General features: G+C 40.9%; 1 protein-coding gene across 1 annotated transcript; it reads left to right on the top strand.

The window, feature by feature from the left end:
- STRA8 (stimulated by retinoic acid 8) lies at positions 1-22,471 on the top strand. Its single transcript, XM_051962401.1, has 8 exons — positions 1-189; positions 6,249-6,324; positions 6,783-6,867; positions 8,523-8,681; positions 12,226-12,520; positions 16,811-16,860; positions 19,697-19,808; positions 22,248-22,471. The coding sequence occupies exons 1-8, from the start codon at positions 1-3 to the stop codon at positions 22,320-22,322; spliced, it is 1,041 nt and encodes a 346-aa protein (XP_051818361.1). The 3' UTR covers positions 22,323-22,471.
- The last annotated feature ends 178 nt before the right edge of the window (positions 22,472-22,649 follow it).

The following is a 22,649-nucleotide window of genomic DNA, read 5'->3' as shown; positions in this document are numbered from 1 at the left end:
ATGGAGACCCCTGGAGACTACAGCTCCTATGTGCGAGTGACTCCCAGGCTCCTAGCCCAGCTGCAGGAGTTGGAGCCCCGAGTGCTGCGCAGACGCTTGTCTCAGGCCCGGCACCGGGCCACGCTGACCAGACTCTTCAACAGGCTTAGGAAAACGGTTTTTTCTCAGTCTGATAGTACAGCATCAAAGGTATGGGGAGGCAGGGGTGAGCGGCTTGAGGGGAGGGGGAATAACAATCTCTTTGAGTGGGTAGAGATCAGAAGTCCCAGACTTCTTAAGGATGAGGAAGGAAGCCCAATATAATACAACAAGCACTGGATTTTATGTCTGAGGGCTTGGGTTCAAATCACACCTCTGATACTTGTCACCTGTGTGACCTAGCTGTTAATTGGGGTTTCAGTCTCCTCAGCTTTGTTGCCAATCAGTCATTTTCCAATTGTGTCCGACTCTTTGGGACCCTATTGAGGTTTTCTTGACAGAGATACTGGACTAGTTTACCATTTCCTTTTTCAGCCCATTTTACAGATGAAGAAACTGAGGCAAACAGGGAGAAGTGAGTCGCCCACGTAGCTGAGTGTCTGAGGCTGGATTTGAACTCAGGAAGATGAGTCTTCCTGACTCCAGGCCTGGCACTATCCACTGAGTCACCAAGAAGCTTTAAGCAGCCTCTAAGTTCTCCTCCAGATCTAAATCTATGAGCATGTTTGTTGCTCGCTTGAAAATGCCACAGGGATGAAGGGTTGGTAGGGGAGCAGAACAGGAACCCACCAGATTGGCACAGAAAGGCGGGCATCTGGGCTTGGCCAAAGGCACCCAGGCTTCCCTTGCTTCTGACAATCCCCCCCCCCACCCTTGGTAGAACTATCAAAGGCAAGTGGAGCCCCAGGCTGACTGCTGGGGACCTTCCGGCTGGACACGGCCCGGCCGGCTGGGCATGTCTGCGTGCCCCTGTGGCTGTGCCGGCTGGGGGCTTCTAGTCTGGAGCAGGGGGATGGCTCTGCTTCCTCTCCTAGGGGAATCCTGAGGTTCTTGGCTCCTGCCTGACTCCTGACGGCCTCCGGGAGGCCAGAAGTGGCCGTCTCCCTTACCTGTGCCCGCTGTCCCCAACCCAGAGCTGTGGGGCACATCGCAGGGGGGAGGGGATGGGACTCCTCGGCCCCAGGGGCGGCGCAGAAGTACTGAGATGATGCTAAAGAGAGGCAGACTGAGACTCAGGAGTCACCCACCAGGGCGGAGTGAACCAAAGCCAGGAAAAAGGGGAGGGTGGGAAGGGCTTGGCGGCTCCCACCACTGCCATCATTAGGGGCTTCCTCAGGGGTCCGTGTGGCCCCTCGGATTTGGGGCTGAGTTCGGTTCCACTCAGTGACCGCAGAGGTCCTTTCTGAGCCCAAGACCGCTGCATTGGAGCAGATGTTTAGTTCCACCTCTACCAACGGGAACTTTTTGTTCAAAGTCCTCTCAGCAGACTTTGTAAACACTTAGCTGTGTAGTGTTTGACGAGTCACATGACGTCTCTCAACCTCAGTTTCCTCACCTTTAAAATGGGGGTAATAATGGTACCTACCTCACAGGATTATGGGGAGATGATACCCATAAAGCACTCAGCAAACCTAAAAGCACTCTATAAATGCTTTTTTGCTAATAATAATTTTATTATGACAGATAATATCTTATCTATGTATGATACCTATAAAGTACTCTTAAAACTTTAAAGCATTCTATAATGCTTTTTGTTATCATTCAGTCAGTTGTGGGGAAATGATACCCATAAAGTACTCTTTAAACCTTAAAGCACTCAGTAAATGCTTTTTGTTGTCATTCAGTCGCTTTCTATCACCTTCTCGTCTTCCTGACCTCCTTTGGGATTTTCTTTGCAGAGATACTGAAGTGGTTTGCCATTTCCTTCTCCAGCTTATTTAACACATAAGGACACTGAGGCAAATATGTGGCTTTGCTAGGGTCCCACAGCTCATAAGTGTCTGAGACCAGATATTTGAACTCAGGAAGATGAGTCCTCCTGACTTCTGCCCTGGTACTCTGTCCATTTTGTCACCTTGCTGCCCCTATAAAAGCTAACTATTACTATAAATTTTTAAATTACTATTAATATTTTAGCTTATAAACAAAGGGACTCATTATTCAGGTCATTTCCAATGGACTGGTAATGGAGAGAGCCATCTGCTCCTAGAGAGAGGACTATGGGGACTGAGTGGGATCACAACATAGCATTTTCACTTTTTTGTTATTTGCTTTTTTATTTTCTTTTTCATTTTTTCTCTTTTTGATCGGATCTTTCTTGTGTAACATGATAATTGTTGAAATATGTATATAAGAATTGCACATGTTTAACCTATATTGGATTACTTGCGTCTAGAGGAGGAGGGAAAAAAATTTGGAACATAAGCTTTTGCAAGGGTAAATGTTGAAAACTATGCACATATTTTTAAAATAAAAAAATCTTCCTGGCCTTTAGATACTCTGTATGACTATCATACAGCACTAATCAGTCTCTCTCTCTCTCTCTCTCTCTCTCTCTCTCTCTCTCTCTCACACACACACACACACACACACACACACATACACACATCAACAACAACAACAACCAACCACCCTGCCAAGATAGTCAAGGAATCAATTATCTGAAATTGCTCCCTATTGTTGGAGCCATGTGATAGTTGCAGAGAATCTGAAATCCTAGTTCTTCTGAAGTGCATGAACTTGTTAGGGAAAATGACTTCTTAAACTTTTTCCACTCACCACCCTTTTTGCTCAAGAAATTTTTATGTAACTCCAGGTACATAAAATAGGTATACAAATCAAATATTTACTGACAACAAGTCATAATTTCATGACTCCCACATTCAGTTCACAGCCCATGCACATCACAGTTTAGAAGCTGGGATCTAATCAATCCATTTTCAGAATAAACTACAAAGCACAAGTTAACCCTGTGATTATTTTTTTCAAACAGAATGTAAGCTCCCAAAAATTAGGGACTGTTTTCCTTTTTGTCTTTGTACACTAAGAAACTCAGTGTCACAGAATGTTTTATTTTATTTAGTTTCTTTTTCCGCCAGAATTTCATCTCTGTTGAGAACTAGTCTTGCTAGGATTTCTAGAAAGTGGCTTTGGACATTGTGATTAAGGGACAAATACAGCCCAGCTCAAATACAGGTCTTACTAACTTAAAGGCAAGTCTCTCTCCACTCCATCCATCTGCCCTTTGCCTTGCATGGAAGTGGGCTGTTACCAAGTGCCTGCTGACTTGATTTGGTACAGAAGGCAATCCCAAAATACCTGGTTTCTGGTCTTTGGACCCAAAGAGACTGGAGCTCAGACAAAAGATATGTACCCTGTTGTAGGGCCTGCCCTTGAAGTCTTCCTAACTTGGGTTGGAGCTATTGGAAAGGACCCTCCTTCCCTGAAAAGAGCTTTTCAGAATTCAGGATTACTTCCATAATGGGAAGTTAGAACAGAACAGAATTGTTGTTATTCACTCATTTGAGCCCTGAAGGATTCTTTTTCATGACCCATGACTCATGCCGTGTCTCATGGGTCTTAGCAAAGATGGGGGGGGGGTGACTCATGGAAATTAACTTAACTTCCCTGAACCTCACTCTTTTTCAGTCTATAAAATGAGGACAACAATATCACTTACTTCATAGGATTGTCATGAGGATCAGGAAAGGAATTTCTGTAAAGTGATTTGAAAAATATAAAATTAATTCTGAATTTACCTATTTTGCAATTTTAAAAACATTTGAATTTATTAAACACCAAATACAATGTACCTTTCCATATGGAAGTAGAACAAAGAATAGGATTTTATGTGATCTTATTTACAACCTTTAAAGGATGATAATCATTTTAAGTAGTAGAGAAGTTTGTGAGAAAGAATCCTATTTTTTATATTTGGGGTTTTTTTCCTTATAGTTTTGAGATACTAGGTCCCTTTAGTGCATATAGGATTATAGATTATATATAGGATTAAAGAGATCACTTAATGGGATTACCTGCCATCTAGGGGAGGTGGGGAGGGAAGGAGGGAAAAAGTTGAAACAGAAGTTTTTACAAGGGTCAATGTTGAAAAATTACCCATGCGTATGTTTTGTATATATAAAGCTGTAATAAAAAAAGACATCACTTCATTGAAATCCATCAATTTTTGCAGATGAAGAAATTGAGGCTTGGATCAGTTAAGTAACTGGTCCAACATCATGGAAGAAATATATCCTCTGATTCCAAATCTGGTGTGATTTCCAACGGATCATAGACTTTGTAGGACAAAGCATTGCTTGGAGCAACATTAAGTGCACCTTTTTTTGAGTAGAATGTTAATACCAAAGTGGATTGTGTTATAATCCTTCTCCTTTTTCTTTTGGGTTGGTCTAGCTCCTTGGTTCTTGCATTGATCTGAGAATCTTCCTGTGGTACATGTGTTTAGTATGTGAGTTCACCTAAAACTGCAAACTTAATTCCTACCAAATACAATAAATGAGGATAGAAGGCAATAAAGAAACCATTTTTGTTGCCTTGCTTTGGAATAAGAATTTCTGATATTTAAATTGTGTCTTCCCTTTTCTAATTTCTCACACTTTGGAGAGAGGGAAAAAAGCTACACTGGGGAAGGGAAATTTCTGGGTTCGTCAATTCAAGGTTAAAGCTGACAATGCAATTGGAAATTGTGCCTGTGGTGATGGTGGCTATTTTAATGAGTTATTAGATGAATTGCAATGCTAATCAAATTTAATAAACATTTATAAAATGCTAGCTTTGGGCATGATAGAAAGAGATACAAAAATAAATCTGATCAGAATCCCTACTCTCAAATTAAACATTGTAATGTTAACTGGCGGCACATTGTAGTAGGTGAGCTCATTCTAGTTCTGCTACTTCTGTTTCTATACATTGAATCTAGGCATCCTGAAGACTGATATCTAAGCAGGTAGCCTCCTGTTAGAAGAAATCTTCTAACTACAAGTAGTGAATAGAATTGCTTAGCCAGGCAACCAATCAGAGAAGGACACTGCCTGTACACTGTACTGAGTACAGTATCCCTTCTTGCATCATAGGGGTTGGGACACAGCTCCCCAGCAATCTGGAAAATACCTTTTTGGTCCTTCCTTTGTACCAGAGAAGTCTGAATTTTTTTCTTTTTGTTTTATGGGGTATTGACAGTACCTTATTGTAAAATCTGGGTTAAATATTTGATCATAGGCTCTATGTCATCAGTTGAACTTTGCATGTCATCGACAACTCCCAGGAAATTCCTATTTAATTTCTTTAGCTGATCCGTGATATGTCAAAATCATAACAGGGAAAGTCATGATGTGGAAGGGATAACTGTATTCCACAGTAAGAGTACAAGTCATAATCCCTGCCTATAAATTGCTTCAGATCATTGTTAAAGATATTACCTAAACCATGATTTAGGTACGGGCTGCATTGAGTGTACCATAAAGTTGTTTATTTTTCATAGCTCCATCTTTACCAAGCTAAGAAATGTCTATATGGTAGTCTGTGACAAAGTACTGTAAGCAAAGAGCAATGAAATTGTCATCAGGGGCCCCAGATCTAAGTGTTGAGGTGGTATTGCTCAGCACTTATGCCTCTGGGCTCCCTTCACATTTCTGGACCTCAATTGTACTATATAGGGGCTCCTAATCTTTTTTTTTTTCTGCCATGGATCCCTTTGGAAATCCAGTGAAGCCTTGGGGATGCCCCTTCTTAGAATAATGTTTTTAAGTGTATGAAATAACAGATTGCAATACAGTTATTAGAAAATTAAGGAAAACAAAACCATGGACTCCAGTTTAAGAACTACTGGACTAGATTAACCCTAAGATCTCTTATAGCTCTAAATCTCATTGTAATCAACAGACAGGTTTGAAATTAGTAAAAATCTATAGGGACAGAGTTGTAGCCACTGTGTAAGCATCACATTTAATTTGCTGATCTCAGCTCAGCATTTTAACAAAACACTAAAAAACACTCAAGTAGCATTTTGCTGATCTCAGCTTACCCGAGTAGTTTGATATTTCACATAAAAGCCATTTACATGAACTCGATTCAAGTCTTAATGCCTTGCAGTTGAATGTGAGCTTGGTAATCTTGCCCATTCCCATCCCTTGCACCAAAATGGCTCAAAGATGGTGACTGACTGACTGGAGCAAGTGGAAAAAAAGGGTCTACGGAGACATCTGCTCGGAGCGGTCAGGGAGTAGCTTCAGCTTTGCCTTTGTGTTCAGTGGCAGGTTTTGCGTAAGGCGAAGAATCACATTCAGGAACTGGAACAAACATTGGATAATTTGCTGAAGATGAAAGGTAAGTGGGTACCAGAAGAAGGAAACTTTTCTTCCTCCAGGACCAAACCTGGCCCTGCTTCTCAATCCAGATCTGGATAGATGGGTTAGAGTTCCCCTAAATGAGACACAAAGGTGAGCAACCTGACCTGGGCTCCTGGGCAGTCATCTGGGGCAGGACAGAGGGATGTGGCTGAAGGGCCAGATGATCACTTTGGAGGCCCTTGTCAGGCAGTGGGAGGAGGAGGACGTGGAAGACCTTTGGATAGGTGGGGGATGATGCTCTAAGTTTCCTTGCTCTACAATCCCATGTGTTTGTTATCTTAATTCTTTGCATTCTCATGACTGGTTTGCAAGCCTTCCTCTCTCTCTCTCTACCTTTGTGCCCCTCACCTTCTTAGGGTGGAGCCATGGAGAATTGGGCTTCCCATCTGAACAACAATATCTCTTTCCAATTTCTTTCTTTCTTTTTGCCCACAGAATCCTTCAACCTGGAAGATGGAAATGCATCCACTTTAGAGGAAGTCAAGGAAGAGTATGCTAGGATGTATTCCAACAATCACAGGTGAGTCCCTGCAGACACCCAACGTTGTAGGACATTCGGCAAACTTTTCTGAAGCACCAACCACGTGCTGAGCACCGTGCCAGATTCTGGAAGAGATGCTCACTTTAGATTCTGCCTCAAGGAACTTTTAGTCTAGCACAGGGGGATGTCATACCTGAAGAATCTCGGCTCGCATTATCCCCCTTCTTGGACACCATGGCCCAGCCACAAGGGCCTCCTTACTCTTCTCCATACAGGACACCCTATTCTCCATCTCCAGGCCTTCCCATTGGCTCTCCCTCATACCTGGAATACACTCTCTTACTTCTGCCTCTCAGAATTCCAGGCTTCCTTCAAGACTCAGTCCAGAGAACAATTTTTATGCAGAAGACCGCCCACAGCAGCTAGTGCCTTCCATTTATCTCAGAAATTACCTTCCATTTATCTTGCAAATACTTATGGACAGTGGTGTCCCCAGTGAAATATAAATTCTTTGAGGACAGGAATTTTTTCACTTTTGTCTTTGAATCCCCTGCACCTAGCACTATTGTGGGCACTTAACTGTGTGTGTCAATGGATTAATACAAACTAGTGCATTAATATAAAATTGTGATTAATATAAAATAAGTGGGATGCAAACAAAGTGTTGTGTGAGGTCCAGGGAATAGGGAGAAAGATCATTATTAACTCAGGGGCAACTAGACTGGAGTCAGGAAGACTCATCTTCCTAAGTTCAAATCCAGCCTCAGACATTTACAAGCTGGGTGACCTTGGGCAAGCCACTTAACTCTGTTTACCTCAGTTCTTCATCTGTAAAATAAGTGGAGAAGGAAATGGCAAGCTGCTCTAATATCTTTGCCAAGAAAACCCCTAATGGGGCCATGAAGAGGCAGACATGTTTGAAAAAACTGAATAACAACTTAGGGGACCAGGGAAGACTTCTTGGAGGAAGTGGCTTTAAAGGTTGGATAGGAATTCATTAGATGGAGATGTAAAGAAGAGAGAAAAGAACACAAAAGTAAGTATGGGACCTATGTAGGAAAGTCTAACTTGAGCATAGAGTATATGGGCAGGGGAAAGGAGGGGGTGATGATATGAGACAGAGCTGGAAATGCAGAGCTGTAGCCCCGCCATGGAATCTGAGTTTTATACAGTTGGCAGGAGAGTGCTTTTCATCAAAAAAGTGAAATGAGCAGGTGTGCACAGGAAGAAGGTGAGTCTGATGGTATCAGGTGAGGGGAAAATACAGGAGGGAAGACTGTTTATGAAGTCATTAATGAAGTCCAGGGCAGTGGTACAATTAAATTAGTCCAAAGGCCTGGATTGGGGGGTGGGGAGGAAAAGGAAGGGAGGGAGGAACGGAGGGAGGAAGAGAGGGAGAGAAGAAGGGGGAAGAGAAGGAAGAAGGGAGGGAGAGAAGAAAGGAGGAAGAGAGGGAAGAAAGGAAGAAGGAGGAAGAGAAGAAGAAGGAGGAAGAGAGGGAAAAGGAAGGGAGGGAGGTAAAGAAGGAGGAAGAAGAAAGGAAGAAGGAAGGGAGGGAAAAAGAGGGAGGAAGGGAGAGAAGGAGGAAGAAGAGAGGGAAGAAAGGAGAGGGAGGGAGAGGAGGGGGGAGGAGAGGGAGAAATATATGCCAGAGATGTTGTCCATCCAACATGTGTCTCTGTTTCTTTCCTTAGCATGACATCAGAAACCATGGGTGGGAATGGTTCAGCCATCTGGTATCTGATTCAAGAGTTTGACCGAGAAGTTGTGGAGGAGGAAGAAGAGGAGAGAAGGGGTGAACTCTCCCACTCATCCCCTGTTACCTCATCTCCTGACTTGGTGGAATTTGAACGGTATGCAAGTGACAGCCTACTTGGCAAGGGCTGGTGGTGTTTGGTAATGGGTTCTGTGTGTGTATAAGAGACAAAGGAACAGAAAAAGAGAGATAGAAAGAGACAGAGACAGAGAGACAGACAGAGGTAGATAGGCAGGAGAGACAAAGAGAGAGGAAGGGAGAGACAGAAAGAAAGAGAGACAGAGAGAGAGAAGGAGGGAGGGAAGGAGAGGGAGAGAGACAGAGAGAGAAGGAGGGAGGGAGGACGGGAGAGAGAGAGAGGAGACAGACAAGGAGAGAGGAGACAGACAGAGAAGGGGAGAGAGAGAGAGAGAAAGAGACAGAGACAGAGAGAGAGAGAGAGAGAAGGAGGGAGGGAAGGGGAGATACAGAAAGAGAAGGACAAAGGTTCTGAGAATGGGTCTTCTTCTTGAATGTGCTCCATTGGAGGAAGAAGGAAAGGGTGACACAGTCTGGGAACCAGCCAGAGAATCTGAGTGCAGGATGTAACACTCCTAGGCTCCATGGAGCAAAAAAAAAAAAAAAAAATCCAGATCCATTGATCCGGATTAGCTCTCTGGTTGGTGAAGTGGCTTATAGTGCGGCTCCCAGATTCTTTTCCATACTTTTTTACAACTACTCCTAAATACAGAAGCTTTTAATCTAGAACCTCTATCTAAATTTATATTTATATCTATCTATACATACCTACGTAAGTGTGTCTGTGTGCATATACACATATACATATATCACTGTATTTTAATATAAATTGGCTTCTTTTGTAAACCTATGTATTTTATCTAATATCCTTATAAACATTATTCTGAAAAGGGCTAATGGGGTGCATATATAGATTGTATCTTAATCCTTTAAATAGCAAAGCAAATCGAATATAATAGAGACGTGCAGTCTCATGTGCAAATAATCTTTATTCTTCCGTGTTTATACAAATGCCCATTCTATTTGGAGATTGTTAAAATAATAAATTTAAATTAAAAGGAGAAGAAAAAGAAAAAAGATGAGGGGGTCGGACTCCACGGCTTCCCCTTTCAGCTCTAAATTTATGATGTATGATTTATGACCTGCTTGGTGACTTAGAGAGGCAGTCCCCGAGTCACCCCTTCCTCTCCCAGGCAGAAGTTAACTACGATGTGCAAAGAAAGCCTCAGGGGAGGACTTGGCCAGCAGAGGGCACCAACACGATGCTCTCATACAAGGTTTGGGCATTTTCCATCCTCAGAAAGGAAATCTCTGGGCCATCCCAGGCAGTCCACATTTACTTGGAAATAGAGCTCCTTATTGGAGATGCTCATGGGGAGGGCAGCATCTGTTATGTGATGAAGAGGTCCTTTCATTCCAGACTAATAACAACATTAATATTTACATAGTTCAGAACCTCAGATAGTCACTCCAAATTCTACATCTTTCCATTATATTAAATATCTAGCATTTCTAGACAGTCTACTGTATGTCAGGCACTGTGCTGAGCACTTGGCAAATATCATCTCATTTGATCCTTACAACAACCCTTGGAGATAGATGCTATCTTCATTTTACAAATGAGGGAACTGAGGCAGAGGGTGACTTTGCTCAAAAATCACACGATTAGTAAGTGAGATTAGATTAAAACTTGGAACTTCCTAACTTCAGACCCATGTTGTATTTACTGTTCCACCCACCTACCTCCTAATTGCCTTATTATACCACTTAATTGCCTTAGCAATCTGTTCCCCAATAAATATCTCTACTCAGGACTTGGCTGATGATGGACATCTTTTAAGACTATTACATGAGTCCTATCTTGCATATGAAGTACATAAGTCTTATATTGATCTCTCTGACATAATATAAGAGACTTAAAGAAACTCTTCACTTCTCATTCCCTAGCTCCATATTATTGAAGGAGATTATAATTATATTATAATAAGTGTAATATTAACCAACATAGATATAGCATGTTTTATGTTTTATGGAACATTTTATACATATCTCATTTCAACTTCACAATGATCCTATTAGTTAGGTGCTATTATTATCCCAATTTTATAGACTAAAAAACTGTGGCTAAGAATGAAGTGACTCATCCAGAGTTCTACAATTACCAAGTGTGTAGACCTCACACATTTGGACTCTAAGTCCAATACATTATTTAATATATCACAAAAGCACACAGCAAAGTCTCTGCAGATATAATCCCACAATCTCGACCCTTCCCTTTCCAAGATCCCCTGCAAATAAAGATTTCTGTCTCTTCAGCTCCCTGCAGTTGTAGCTTCCATAGAAACACAGAATTTTAGAATTGGCAAAGAGCCATTAGGCGTATAGGTTTATGGTACGATAGAACCTCAGGATCATAAAGGAACTTAGAAGTCATTTAATCCTAACTCCAAGCATTGTAGGAATCCTCCCTGCACAGACAAGACAACCCCCTCTTGCAGAGCTCTAGTGGTGAGGAATTTATGAATTCCTGAAATAGCTCCTGCCTTATTAAACAGTTTAGGTTGTTAAAAATCTTTTCTTCACTCTATGTAGCTGAAATCAAAATGAGTATTTTCTGGAGCATTACAGATGGGGGTCAGAGGATATTGATATAGGATGAAGTTCCTGCCCTCGTGGAGTTTATAATTATGAAAACTGATCAAAGGCCCCTGTAGCGCTTCACAACATTCCTTCCTTCCTGGCAAGTCAGGTTGTTTCTTGTTTAACAGCCAGGAAATAGTCCCAAAGCTATACATGTCTCACCCTGCTGATTCTCGGCCAGGCCAGGGCTGTGCTTGTGAGTTGAATGTCCCAGGGACATCCTGCTTTAGCCTTTGGGACTAGAGCAGAAACATTCAAAGATCCCATGAACACATAGAGTATCAAAATGGTATGATCTAAAAGGAACCATTCTTCCCTCACTTATCCCTAATCCATCATGAGAAAATCTAAGATCTAGGCAAAGTGAGATCTAATCTCAAAAGGCGCTTGCCTGTTTGGAACATTATTCATGATTCAGTTAATGATCCATTGTTGGAGTGGAGTCATTTCATTATTCTGTGCTTCATTCTTCCCAGCTGTCTAAAAGGAAGAATTGATCTTGCCACCACTTCCCATATCCAGTGTCCTGCCGTGACTAAGGAGTACATAAGGAGGAGTGTTGTTAAAAATCATTTTTTAATAACAAGTATTAACTTTCTCTCCTCCACCCCCATGATGAACAATAAAAATCAACCAATCTCTTATAACAAATATGCATAGTGAAGGAAAGCAAATTTCCTCATTGACCACATCCAGGAATGAGTGTCTCAATCGATATTTTAAGTCCATCATCTCTCTATTGAGAGGCATTTGGGGTCTTTTGGAGTGTGTGGCCATTTGTTAGAGGATAATTTAGATGAGATTCCTATTTGGACGCAGACTCTGAATTCTGATCATGCTGTCTCTGCTTGGTTTAAGTCCCTTCCCATTCTAAGATTCTATGAAAGTCACACCCAGATGACCCGGGGCATGGGAAAGGGGGAGGACCTTGGACAGGGCTCCTTCCTGACCACCCTTCTCCTATATCTGGCCTTCTCTTCTAGATACCTCTATTTCTACAAGCAGACCGTGGACCTTCTGATCCAGAGTGGGATTGTCTTGCCTGAGCAGGTGACCCTTCCCATCGTCTCTGCAGCCATCTCCCACCTGTGGCAAGAACTTCCGGAAGAGAAGAGAGAGAGCATCCTGCAGGCCTGCGCTCAGAGACAAAGCGGCTTCGTAAGTGCCGAGGCTTCCTGCCCGGAGCCCGCCGCTGAGGGCAGCATGGAGGGCAGCATGAAGGGCAGTGGCGTTGACAGCCAAGAGGCCAGTGGATCCCTGGTCTCCACTCCAGAGGAGGTGAGGGGGACTTCTGGGCGGGGGGGGGGGGCGGCAGGGACATGTCCAGAAGAGGTACCCTTTGCTGTACATAGGGAAAGAGGCCAGAAACTGGTGTGGGGTGCCGTCACTGTGTCAAGTCTGTCACTGGGACCATAGCTGCTATCTTTGCAAGTACCACAATGCTGACTGGTCAGCCACAAAGAGATTTTTTTAAACTAGTTCTCTAATTTCATTTGTATGGGGCATTCCTTGACCACTGAAGAACAGCAACATTTATACTCTTAGACTGTAGCCACTTAGGTTACTTAGAAGTTAAAAGACTTGGGCAGGGTCTTTTGCAGATTAGTCCAAGTAAACAAGACAGAGAACAGAGCCAGAGGATGTCAAGATTTAAAGCCAATTTTTCATGGTTCTAAGGGCATTCTTCCATTCCCTATAACATGATGCTTCTATAGCTACCAGTTCACTTTTTTTTCAGTCATGTCCAACTCTTCATGATTCTATTCGGAGTTTTCTTCTCAGAGATACAGAAGTGGTTTGCCATTTACTTTACCAGCTTATTTTATAGATGAGGAAACTGGGGTAAATAGGGTTAAATGGCTTGCCTGGTATCATACAGAGAGTAATATACATATATAAATACACACACACACACACACATACAGAGGGTGGGGAAGAGAGAGACAGAGAGAGAGAGAGAGAGAGAGAGAGAGAGAGAGAGAGAGAGAGAGAGAGAGACAGAGAGAGAGAGAGAGAAAGAAACAGACAAAGACAGAGACAGAGAAATAGAGAGAGAGAGAGAGAGACAGACAGACAGACAGACAAAGACAGAGACAGAAAGAGAGACAGAGATATACATGCTATCTTTCCCTGACCCCTTCAGTTGAATAATACTTTCTTGAGGACAGGAATTCTTACTATTTTTGGCTTTGTATCTCTAGTCCTTAAGTTGGCTAGGTGGCACAGTGCGTAAAGCATCAAGCCTGGATCAGGAAGACTCAGTTTCCTGAGTTCAAATCTGTCCTCAAATACTAACTAGCTCTATGATTCTGTGCAAGTCACTTAGCCAAGTTTGCCTCAGTTTCCTCATTTATAAAATAAACTGGAGAAGGAAATGGCAAATCCCTCCAGTATCTTTGCTAAGAAAACCCCAAATGGCATGAAAAAAAGTTGGACACAACAGCAATCTCCAGTCCTTAGCACAATGCAAACATATAATTATATATATTATTAATATAATTATATTATGTATATACATATGCCAAATATATGATTTACAAATGATTATTGAATGGATGGTTGCATGAAGAGATGCATAAATGAATGAATGTGGCACTTAAATGATGGCACAGAAAGGGAAAAACCCATGCTTTCAGAAGGTAAGGCTTGTTCTTCTTGCCTTCTCTCCAAGTACCCCACTTACCAGGATATGGATTTACCATCATCCTTGGCAGACACAAAGGGAAAGTTTGAGGGTAAAAAGGAAAGAGTGGTGAGATCTCTAGCAGGGAGATTGGGACAGCTGAATGCAGGAGAGGAAATTAGACTCCATTCCTCAAAGGCAAAGCATGAGGATTAGTGAGATGGAGCTGCATGCAGCCTTATCTCATTTTAAAATAGCACTTGATAATTGCCCACTCTGTGCCAAGTGCTGCATCGGGCACTGAGTGTAGCTCTGTTCTCTTGTTTACTTGGACCAATCTGGGAGCAAACCTTCTAGTAAAGGGGAGAAGTTGCTAGCTTGGAATCCCATGCAGCCTAGAGATGACTGCTGGATCTTTGCCATTGAAATGTTTCCAACAAGCAAGAGAAAACAAAGGCCATTCAGACCTAAGGTACATTAATAAAGATGTTTTAATACACACTTCTTGTACAACATGGTGACTCCGCCCCCCCCCCATGCAAATAACTTACTAAGTAAGTCTTGGAGAAGTGGCCAAGTCTCAAAGCAGTTCTCATGATCATAGAGCGAGAAAGTGTCTGAGGCATTTGGGGACTGCTGAGTGAGAGCTCTTGGGGGGCAACCTTCCTATTCAAGACGCAGCACTTGCCCACGGGCTCCTAGACCTAGAACTGGAGGGGCCACCTAGTCCAACCTCCTATTTTTCAGAGGAGGAAACTGAGATACACAGGGTTAAGTGACTTGCCCAGGATCTCGCAGTGAGTTTGAATTCACAAAGAATTCTTGACTCCAGCTCTTTATCCACTGTGCCACTTGGCTGCCCATTAGGAAGGAATCTTTTAGGCACCCAATAATTGGATTTTCTTTTCAGTGAATAATTGTATTCTTTCTCTTATTTTAAGTATTCAAGCTTCTTAGTTAAGAACAATATCACTGTTCTAGGCTGGAATTTGGCCAGCCTGACACATTTTATCTACAATATTTAGCCCGCTTCTAGTCCATCTTCCCCCTTTCCTCAAAATGGAACCCAGCCCCCTGTGTCCCCTTGTGCTCAGAAGCTGCCTGCCTTTCAAGTGAGAGCTCCTGAGAGTTCACTTTCACTTCTCAGTTCTCCTCCCTGTTTCAGATCTCCCCCATCCTCAGTGTTTGAAGTTTGAAGTATATGTTCAAAGGACTCATTCCAAGGAAAACTGGCTAGTGCAGTGGTTCTAGAAAGCAGTGGCAGAACTGGTATTGATAGACTGTTTCAAGATGCCCATACCAGAAGTCTTTCGATGAGATCTCAAAATCAGGAGACCCTGATAGAATATAGCAAATAGGTTAGGAAAGGGAACTTATGTTCCTTTGGGTTATTTTTTTTTAAGAAATTGATTTTTTAAAAAATAATTTGTTTTCCTCCCAGTATTCTTGTCCCATAGATTCTCTCTTAAAGAAGTAGTTAAGCAAAAACAAAACAAAAAACTGTTGCTCATGTCTAAAAGTATACGGGCAGCTAAGTGGCACAGTGGATACACTAAGATTTATCTTCCTGAGTTCAACTCCAGCTTCAGACACTTACTACCTGTGTGATCCTGGTCAAATCACCTAGTCCTATTTGCTTCAGTTTCCTAATCTGTAAAACGCATTGTAAAAGTGGCAAAGCACTCCAGTATCTTTGCCAAGAAAACACCAAATGAATTTACAGAGAGTAGGACATGATTGAAATGACAGAACAGCAACAATAAGTATATGTACCATTCTGCACCTGTAGTCCCTCACCAAAAGAGGGAATTATGCTGAAGCATTATCAGACCTCTGGAGTCAAGATAAGTCAACACATACATAGAGGGGTATTATTTGGGTTTTTTCAGTGTGATTTGCCTTTACATGATTGTGGCCATTATGTATTCTTTTCTTGTTTGTGTATATATCCTTCTGTATCTGTTTATCCATGGCTTCGTAAGTTTCTCTGAACTCTTGATATTCATGGTTTCTTACTCTATATCAGCGCTTCTTAACCTTTTTCCACTCATGATCCCTTTTCACCTGAGAAATTTGTATGCATTCCTGGGTATATAGGCATATAAAACAAATAATCAATCATTTATTAATAATAAATCATCAAGAAATTTATTTTAAAACAATTATTTGGCATATATATATATATAATTTTGCCATTTATTAAAGAGGAAAGCAATGAGATGGATATACTTGTTTATTAAACCTTCTAGTAAAGGGGAGAAGTCACTAGCTTGGAATCCCATGCAGCCTAGAGATGACTGCTAGGTTAGCCATTGAAATGTTTCCAACAAGCAAGAGAAAACAAAGGCCATTCAGACCTAAGGTACATTAATAAAGATGTTTTAATACACACTGTATATTAATTAATTTAATTAAATTAAATCTTAATGGAATATTTGACTCCTTTTACTCTTGCCAAATTTTTCACAACCTCCACATTCAGTTAACCCATATGGGATTGTGACCCATAGTTTAAGAGACTTTGCTCTATAATAACATGCCATTCCATTCAAACATTATGCAATTTATTTATCCATTCCCCAATTACTGGGCAGACATCTTGTATCCATGTTCTTAGTAGAACAGAAAAGTATTTCTGTGAATATTTTCGATCCATGTGGATCCTTTCTCTCTGCCTTTGACCTCCTTGGGCCAAAAGCCCAGCAGGGTTATTGTGGTGCTAAATGGAATGAATAATTTAGTTAGCTTTCCAAGAAAGGAATCATGTTTCCACTCCTACCCTTTTGCCCTCTGACCTTATAGACAAGCCTCCATGTGAATGAAACTAGTCTTCAGGGCACGGGCCCACAAGCCAAGAAAATCTCATTACTAGGGAATGTTGCTACAGAAATCCCAAGCATATTAGGTTATTGCTTCTGACGTAAGAAAATGTGAACTTTTTACAGATCCTTTTTGAAGATGCATTTGATGTGGCTGCAGATGTTTCCAGCCCCAGGTAAGATAATAATGGCTAGCATTTATACAGTGCTTTAAAGTTTGAAAAATGTGTTACCTACATTGCCTCATTTAATGCTTACAAATCTTATTCTGTAAGTGCAATTATTATTCCCATTTTACAGAAAACTTGAGGCAGGTTAAATGACTTGCCCAGAGTCACAGAATTATTAACTGGCTAAGGCAGGATTTGAATCCAGGTTTTCTTTCCAAAATCCATCCCTCTATCTATTGCGTCCACCTTTTTACTTAGGCAAATACTCATGGATCTGAGGAAGACAAGCCAGTAACAGCCTTTTTTCCTGTGTGTACAAACTAACAGGGCATCTCCATGATACAGTGAAAGAGGGCCAGACTAGAATTGAGAGGACCCGAGTTCAAATTTAGCATCAGACTCTTACCAGCTGTGTGACTCTGGTCAAGTCACTTAACCCTGTTTGCCTCAGTTTCCTCCTCCGTAAAATGACCCAGAGAAGGAAATGGCAAACTACTCCCAGTGTCTTTGCCAAGAAAAGCACACATGGGATCACAAAGAGTCAGACATGATGCAGCAAGCAACAAGCTGAGAAAACCTCCAGCCATGGGATAGCACACATTGTAAAGTACATTGTCACTGCTTCTGCTCTCCAGCGGTCGGTGGTCTAGGATGGGAGGGTCCCAGAGAACCTGAGCTGATTCCAGGATCTGCCGTGTAGGCTGGGGCACATCTGCGACCATTTAAGCCAGTGGGTCCTTAGGCTAGTGGCAAAATCACTTCCTTCCTTTGCTTTACAGCAACCGTGGATCTTGCCCCCTACACACACCATACACCCCCAGCTTAGACATAGGGTGGGCCAAAACCAAACTGACCATCAGGAATTTTATTTCATGTGCGATATGTGCTGGATACTATACTAAACAGATAAATAAATGAGAGATATATGCGAGGCACTAGGCACAAAAGACAGATGATGGCAGGATAGACAGAGAGAGAGAGAGAGAGAGAGAGAGAGAGAGAGAGAGAGAGAGAGAGAGAGAGAGAGAGAGATGATAAAGTGAGAGAGATGATAGAGATGGATGGATGGATGGAAGAATGGAGAGATAGGTAGATAGGCCATTTATTAAGATGTTACTAATACAAGGCCTTCCCTGCTATTTGCAAGACAGAAAAGAGCTTGCTTTTTTATAGGGAAAATTGCTTTATGTTTATTAAGTTCATAAGAATAAAAGATGATTTTTAAAAAGAAAAGAAAGAAAATTGCTTGGGACAATTTATTGTCCTAGTCCAAGGATAGCCTTGCTGCGTAGTCTGCATTTACCACTAACATTGTTAACTCCTTATGGAAATAAATTTACTTTTTTTTAAGTGAGAGAGATAGGGAAAAGGGGGCATCTGGCATAAATTGGTATTCCTCCAGGACAAGTAGATGGCTCAGGAAATTGTTGCTTCAAAGTTGCTAGACTTCTGGGGAGGAAGGAGAGGGTCATTCAAGGCCTAAGAGGAAGCTAAAGAAACTAAAAGATCATCTCTGGATGGATATTGTTGCCTCAGACCCTTGGCAACAGAGGATGAAGAAGCTGCCATTGCTTTATTCTGAAGAACGGCCAGCAGCTTCTTTTCCAGTAACACATTCCTCTGTCCCCTTAGAAAAGAGATAATTGTAGAGCAATTACATTACATTCATTCTAATGTACTTACATTAGAATGAATGTACATGGATTATATTGGCTTTGCAGGTTTAGAGTGATATAAAGTTTATATAGATAGAGCAGTTGATGGCACAAAATTTGCTTGAATTTTCCAGAGTCAGGAAGATTTCTCTTCCTGAATTCAAATCTGGCCTGAGATACTTATTGTGTGACCCTGGGCAATGATTTAATCCTGTTTGCCTTAGTTCCTCATTGGTAAAATGATCTGGAGAAGGAAATGGCAAACCATTCCAATATCTTTGCTAAGAAAACTAACCGGGGTCACAAAGAATTGACCGTGACCGACCAAAAACAACAGAGCAACCACAAAAGTTTACATAAGGTTTTATGCACACTAACTCATTACAACTCTGTGAGTTAGGTCACACTATGTTATCCCCTCCCCTTTTTTTCAGGCAAGGAAGCACTGGGTTCAGAAAGTTTGCGACCTGCCTAAATTAATTGCTAGCAGGTAGAAGGGCCAAGATCCAAAGCCAGATTTTTCAGATCCTAACCCACTCACTCTTTCATTAGACCATGCTGATTCTGTAAAATGAGCAACATGGGAGAATGAAATCAGTGTTCTATAATACTGCTTTGTGGGATGGTGGGAGGAGTTACTGGGACTAAGCATTTTATCTTCCCCTTTATTTTGTCTAGAGACTATGGCCAAGAATCACAAATCGGCTCACTAGGGGTTTTTTACTTTTTTGTTTGTTTTAATCTACACCTGTGATTTCCTGGATGTGGGTATTTCCTAATGGGTAAACTCATACTGCCAATGCAGACTGGCTACTTATGTCACTTGGAGCCTTTGAGGGTTGCTAGGGCACCGAAAGTCTAAGAGACCAACCCTACAATAGAGTGGTTATTTCTGTCCTAATCGTTCTGGATGTGTATTGAATAACTCAAATTTATCTCTGGAATAGTCCAGAATTGTGATTAATATCATGGGGAGTAAAAGGGAGGAAACAATAGAGCTTTTCTGGGAGTGGGTTACAGATGTACTTATGTACTGTGGCGCTCTTCAATTGGAGTCTCTGGGTGGGAATTCCACCACGGGCTCTGTAAGATTAAAGTGCACCCAGGGAAAGGTTTAAAAAAAGAAAGAAAGAAAAGAGAAAAAAAATAACCTAGGGGTTAAATGTTCTTTTTATTTCTATTATCAGTTCAGTGTGTGCAAGCTGCAGCTCAGAAAATCCAGAGGAAAACAGTCAACTCTATGTGCAGATCATCAATTTCTTAAAAGGCCTTTTCTGTACTAACACACAATTGCCACAGGTAGGACAGAGAGCAGAGCAGATAGATCTCTGCCCCTTTGCTTCTCCCCTCAATGGGGAAAAGGGATTTTTCAGTGTGTTTCATTTGCTTGAATTTTTAGATAGTTCAGATGATAGCTCTTTAGTCATTTCATCTAAAGATCCAGGAATTAAATTTCTATTTAATGGAATTTTTTAAAGACAAATAACTTGTACATAGGAGGAGCTGAATAAATATTGAATGATTGGATAACTTTTTTCCTGGTCACACAAAAAAAGGAACCAATAGATATTCATTTTTCATTTCATTCCCCTTTGGCTTATTTCCATTTGGAGAAGACAATGTCATATGATCTCCTATAGAAATGAAAAATATTAAGAGGAAATGGAGAGACAGGAGAGAATGCTTTCTAAAGCAAGAAAGTCTTTTAAAAAATTTTTTTTACATCACTCACAAAGACAGAACAGTTTCACAATCTTCAGAGAGCTTCTGGTGAGTACTCCAGTTAAATTTCAATAGAAAAGACAAAAGCAGAAAAAAGTTATTTACTTAAGAGTTGCTCAGTAAGATCAAATCTCTATTTTCTCAGCATAATTTAACCTATGATAATCTGACTTTGAAGAGAAAAAGCCACTGTGATTGTCCTCCCTCACCCCAGTTGGGGATGGGCAAGACATTTTGTGAAGGTTTGTGTAAAATTTGCTAAAATATTAAAACTCACTCAGATTTTGTGGGTGGGATAGGGGTGCAATTAAGTCTTGTCCTAAAATAAATAAATAAACAAAAAGGTTGAACTTGAAATTTAGGGATGCTGTCATTAGGTGGCAGTGAACCTTGGTCAAGAGGTTCAAAATTTTAATCTCAAGCTATTTATTTTGTCTGAGATTTAGATAATAGGGCTTCTCTGGTCAAGTCTTCAGGGATTTAAGAGTCATGAATTTCCCACTTTTATTTATTTTTTAAAATATAATTCTTTACTAAAACAAACAACCTAATCTAAATAATTAGCAGCCATTAGTTTTAAAGATGTTTTATTTACCAAATTTTTTAAAAAATCCAATACCACCAAAGTACAATTTGGTACCTTTATCTTGAATCATAATTTTGGAGTTTTTTTCATGTCCTTTTCCAGAATTCTTAGCTGGAAGTAAAAAGATTTTTGTTGGTTTGGGATATTTTATTGTTTCTCCCTCAGCAGCAAATTACAGAAGCCACAGCTTCTGAACAAGTTTCAGGCTCCCGGCTCTTTCTCTATCCAAAATTGACAAAAGAGAGAACAAACAGTTTCAAATTGTTCCCATGTTCCCTTATCTATAAGAAGAAGAAGCTTTCTATGTGATATTTTTAGTTTCTGATTCCCATCAGCTTTCTCCAGATAAGCTAGTGTAACTTAATTTACATAAATATTTACCTTTTACTAAGTATTCATTGGTGTGAGCTATAGTTTCAGCTCACAAACTCCTGCTTAGTTTCTGAAGCTGTTTTCTTAGGGCCCTATCATACTTTTAGAGTACACAGGGCGTTCTGAATAAAATTTAAATCAAGTATTTACTCGAAGTTTCAAAATTGACACATTAGAAGTTGGATTTTTGTTCTTTTTTTTTAATTCTTAATTTTTCCTCCTCTCAATGGATTAAGGCCTCTTGGCCTCCTCTTGTATACCTTAAATCCTTCCTTTCAAGTTTCTGTTAATGCCCCCTGAAACCTGGATCAGTCTCTTTTTTATCAGGTGTCAGTCCCCTTGTTTTACAAATAGCTCCTTTTCCAGTGGAATCTACTTTGATGGGGACTTGCAACAGTACTAAAGCCAAGACCAGTAATACTGCTTTTTGTTGTTGTTGTTTTTTACTTTCTGGCTATTCACTTAAGATGCCTTCACCATCAATAGGATGTGTGCTCTATGTTTCTTTAGTAGTGAAAAGGAATTTCCCTTGAGTCATCCTCATCTCTTGTGATCTTCATCACTCATGAGATCCTTTGGAGAGAGGTTGACTAGGATTAGTGGTACGCTCCAGTCAGAGAACGGAGGAGAACTAATGGACCTAACAAACACAATCAAACTCAAACCCTCTGTAAAAAGTACTCTGCAATGGACCATTTTGAATTTGAGGTTTTACCATGCAGGATAAAGCTTAGGAATTTTTTTGTGTTCCATTGGAGAAAGTCCTAAAAGACATTTTAGGGCTACAGTAGAAATGGTTCTCTCAAGAAGGTGGTGTGAAATTGAACTGTGACCTTCTTTCTTGAAGCTCTTGTTTTCTTAGAAATTGGTAAGCAAAGATCAAAGAGAAAGAGATTTGGGAATAGAAATTCAGATAGCTTTGTGAAAGGAAGGTACAATAGTGGGTTGGTCTGGGATGATGGGTGGGATTATTTCAAAACAGATTATAATCTGGACTGGACAAGCCAGGGAGAAAATGTGTTCATTTTCTTAATTTCTTCTTCCCTGGTATTTTGCAGGAAGTGACCATCCCACTGGATGATGAGACAGTAATGCTGAGATGCACTGAAACCTTTGATGATGATGACTTATAAAACCTGGAGAGTTTCCGTGGTTGAATGCATTGCTGAAAGCAATTGCACCCATATCCCCATTTGAGAGCTTTGGGGTGTCTTTTGGGCTTTCCTGGACACATTTGGAATGGTCTTAGGTTCCAACTATTTATAAAGTATTTAAATATGAACCTCGTGTTTTGGTTTGTGAGTAAAGTGTGTCTTTTAGATGGAAAGGGGGAAAGTTCTTATACAAGGTAAAAAGATTCAGATGGGTGCATACACATGACCTTACTTGCCAACTTACTGATCTGTTCAGGAAGAATAGAGGCAAGAGTATTGTAGGTAACAAGGAATGTGAGGATCCTG

The sequence above is a fragment of the Antechinus flavipes genome, chromosome 5, assembly GCF_016432865.1.
Source record: "Antechinus flavipes isolate AdamAnt ecotype Samford, QLD, Australia chromosome 5, AdamAnt_v2, whole genome shotgun sequence".
NCBI classification, from domain to species: Eukaryota; Metazoa; Chordata; class Mammalia; order Dasyuromorphia; family Dasyuridae; genus Antechinus; species Antechinus flavipes.
Note: the sequence above shows the minus strand (reverse complement) of the source record. Positions and strands in the feature narration are given on the sequence as shown.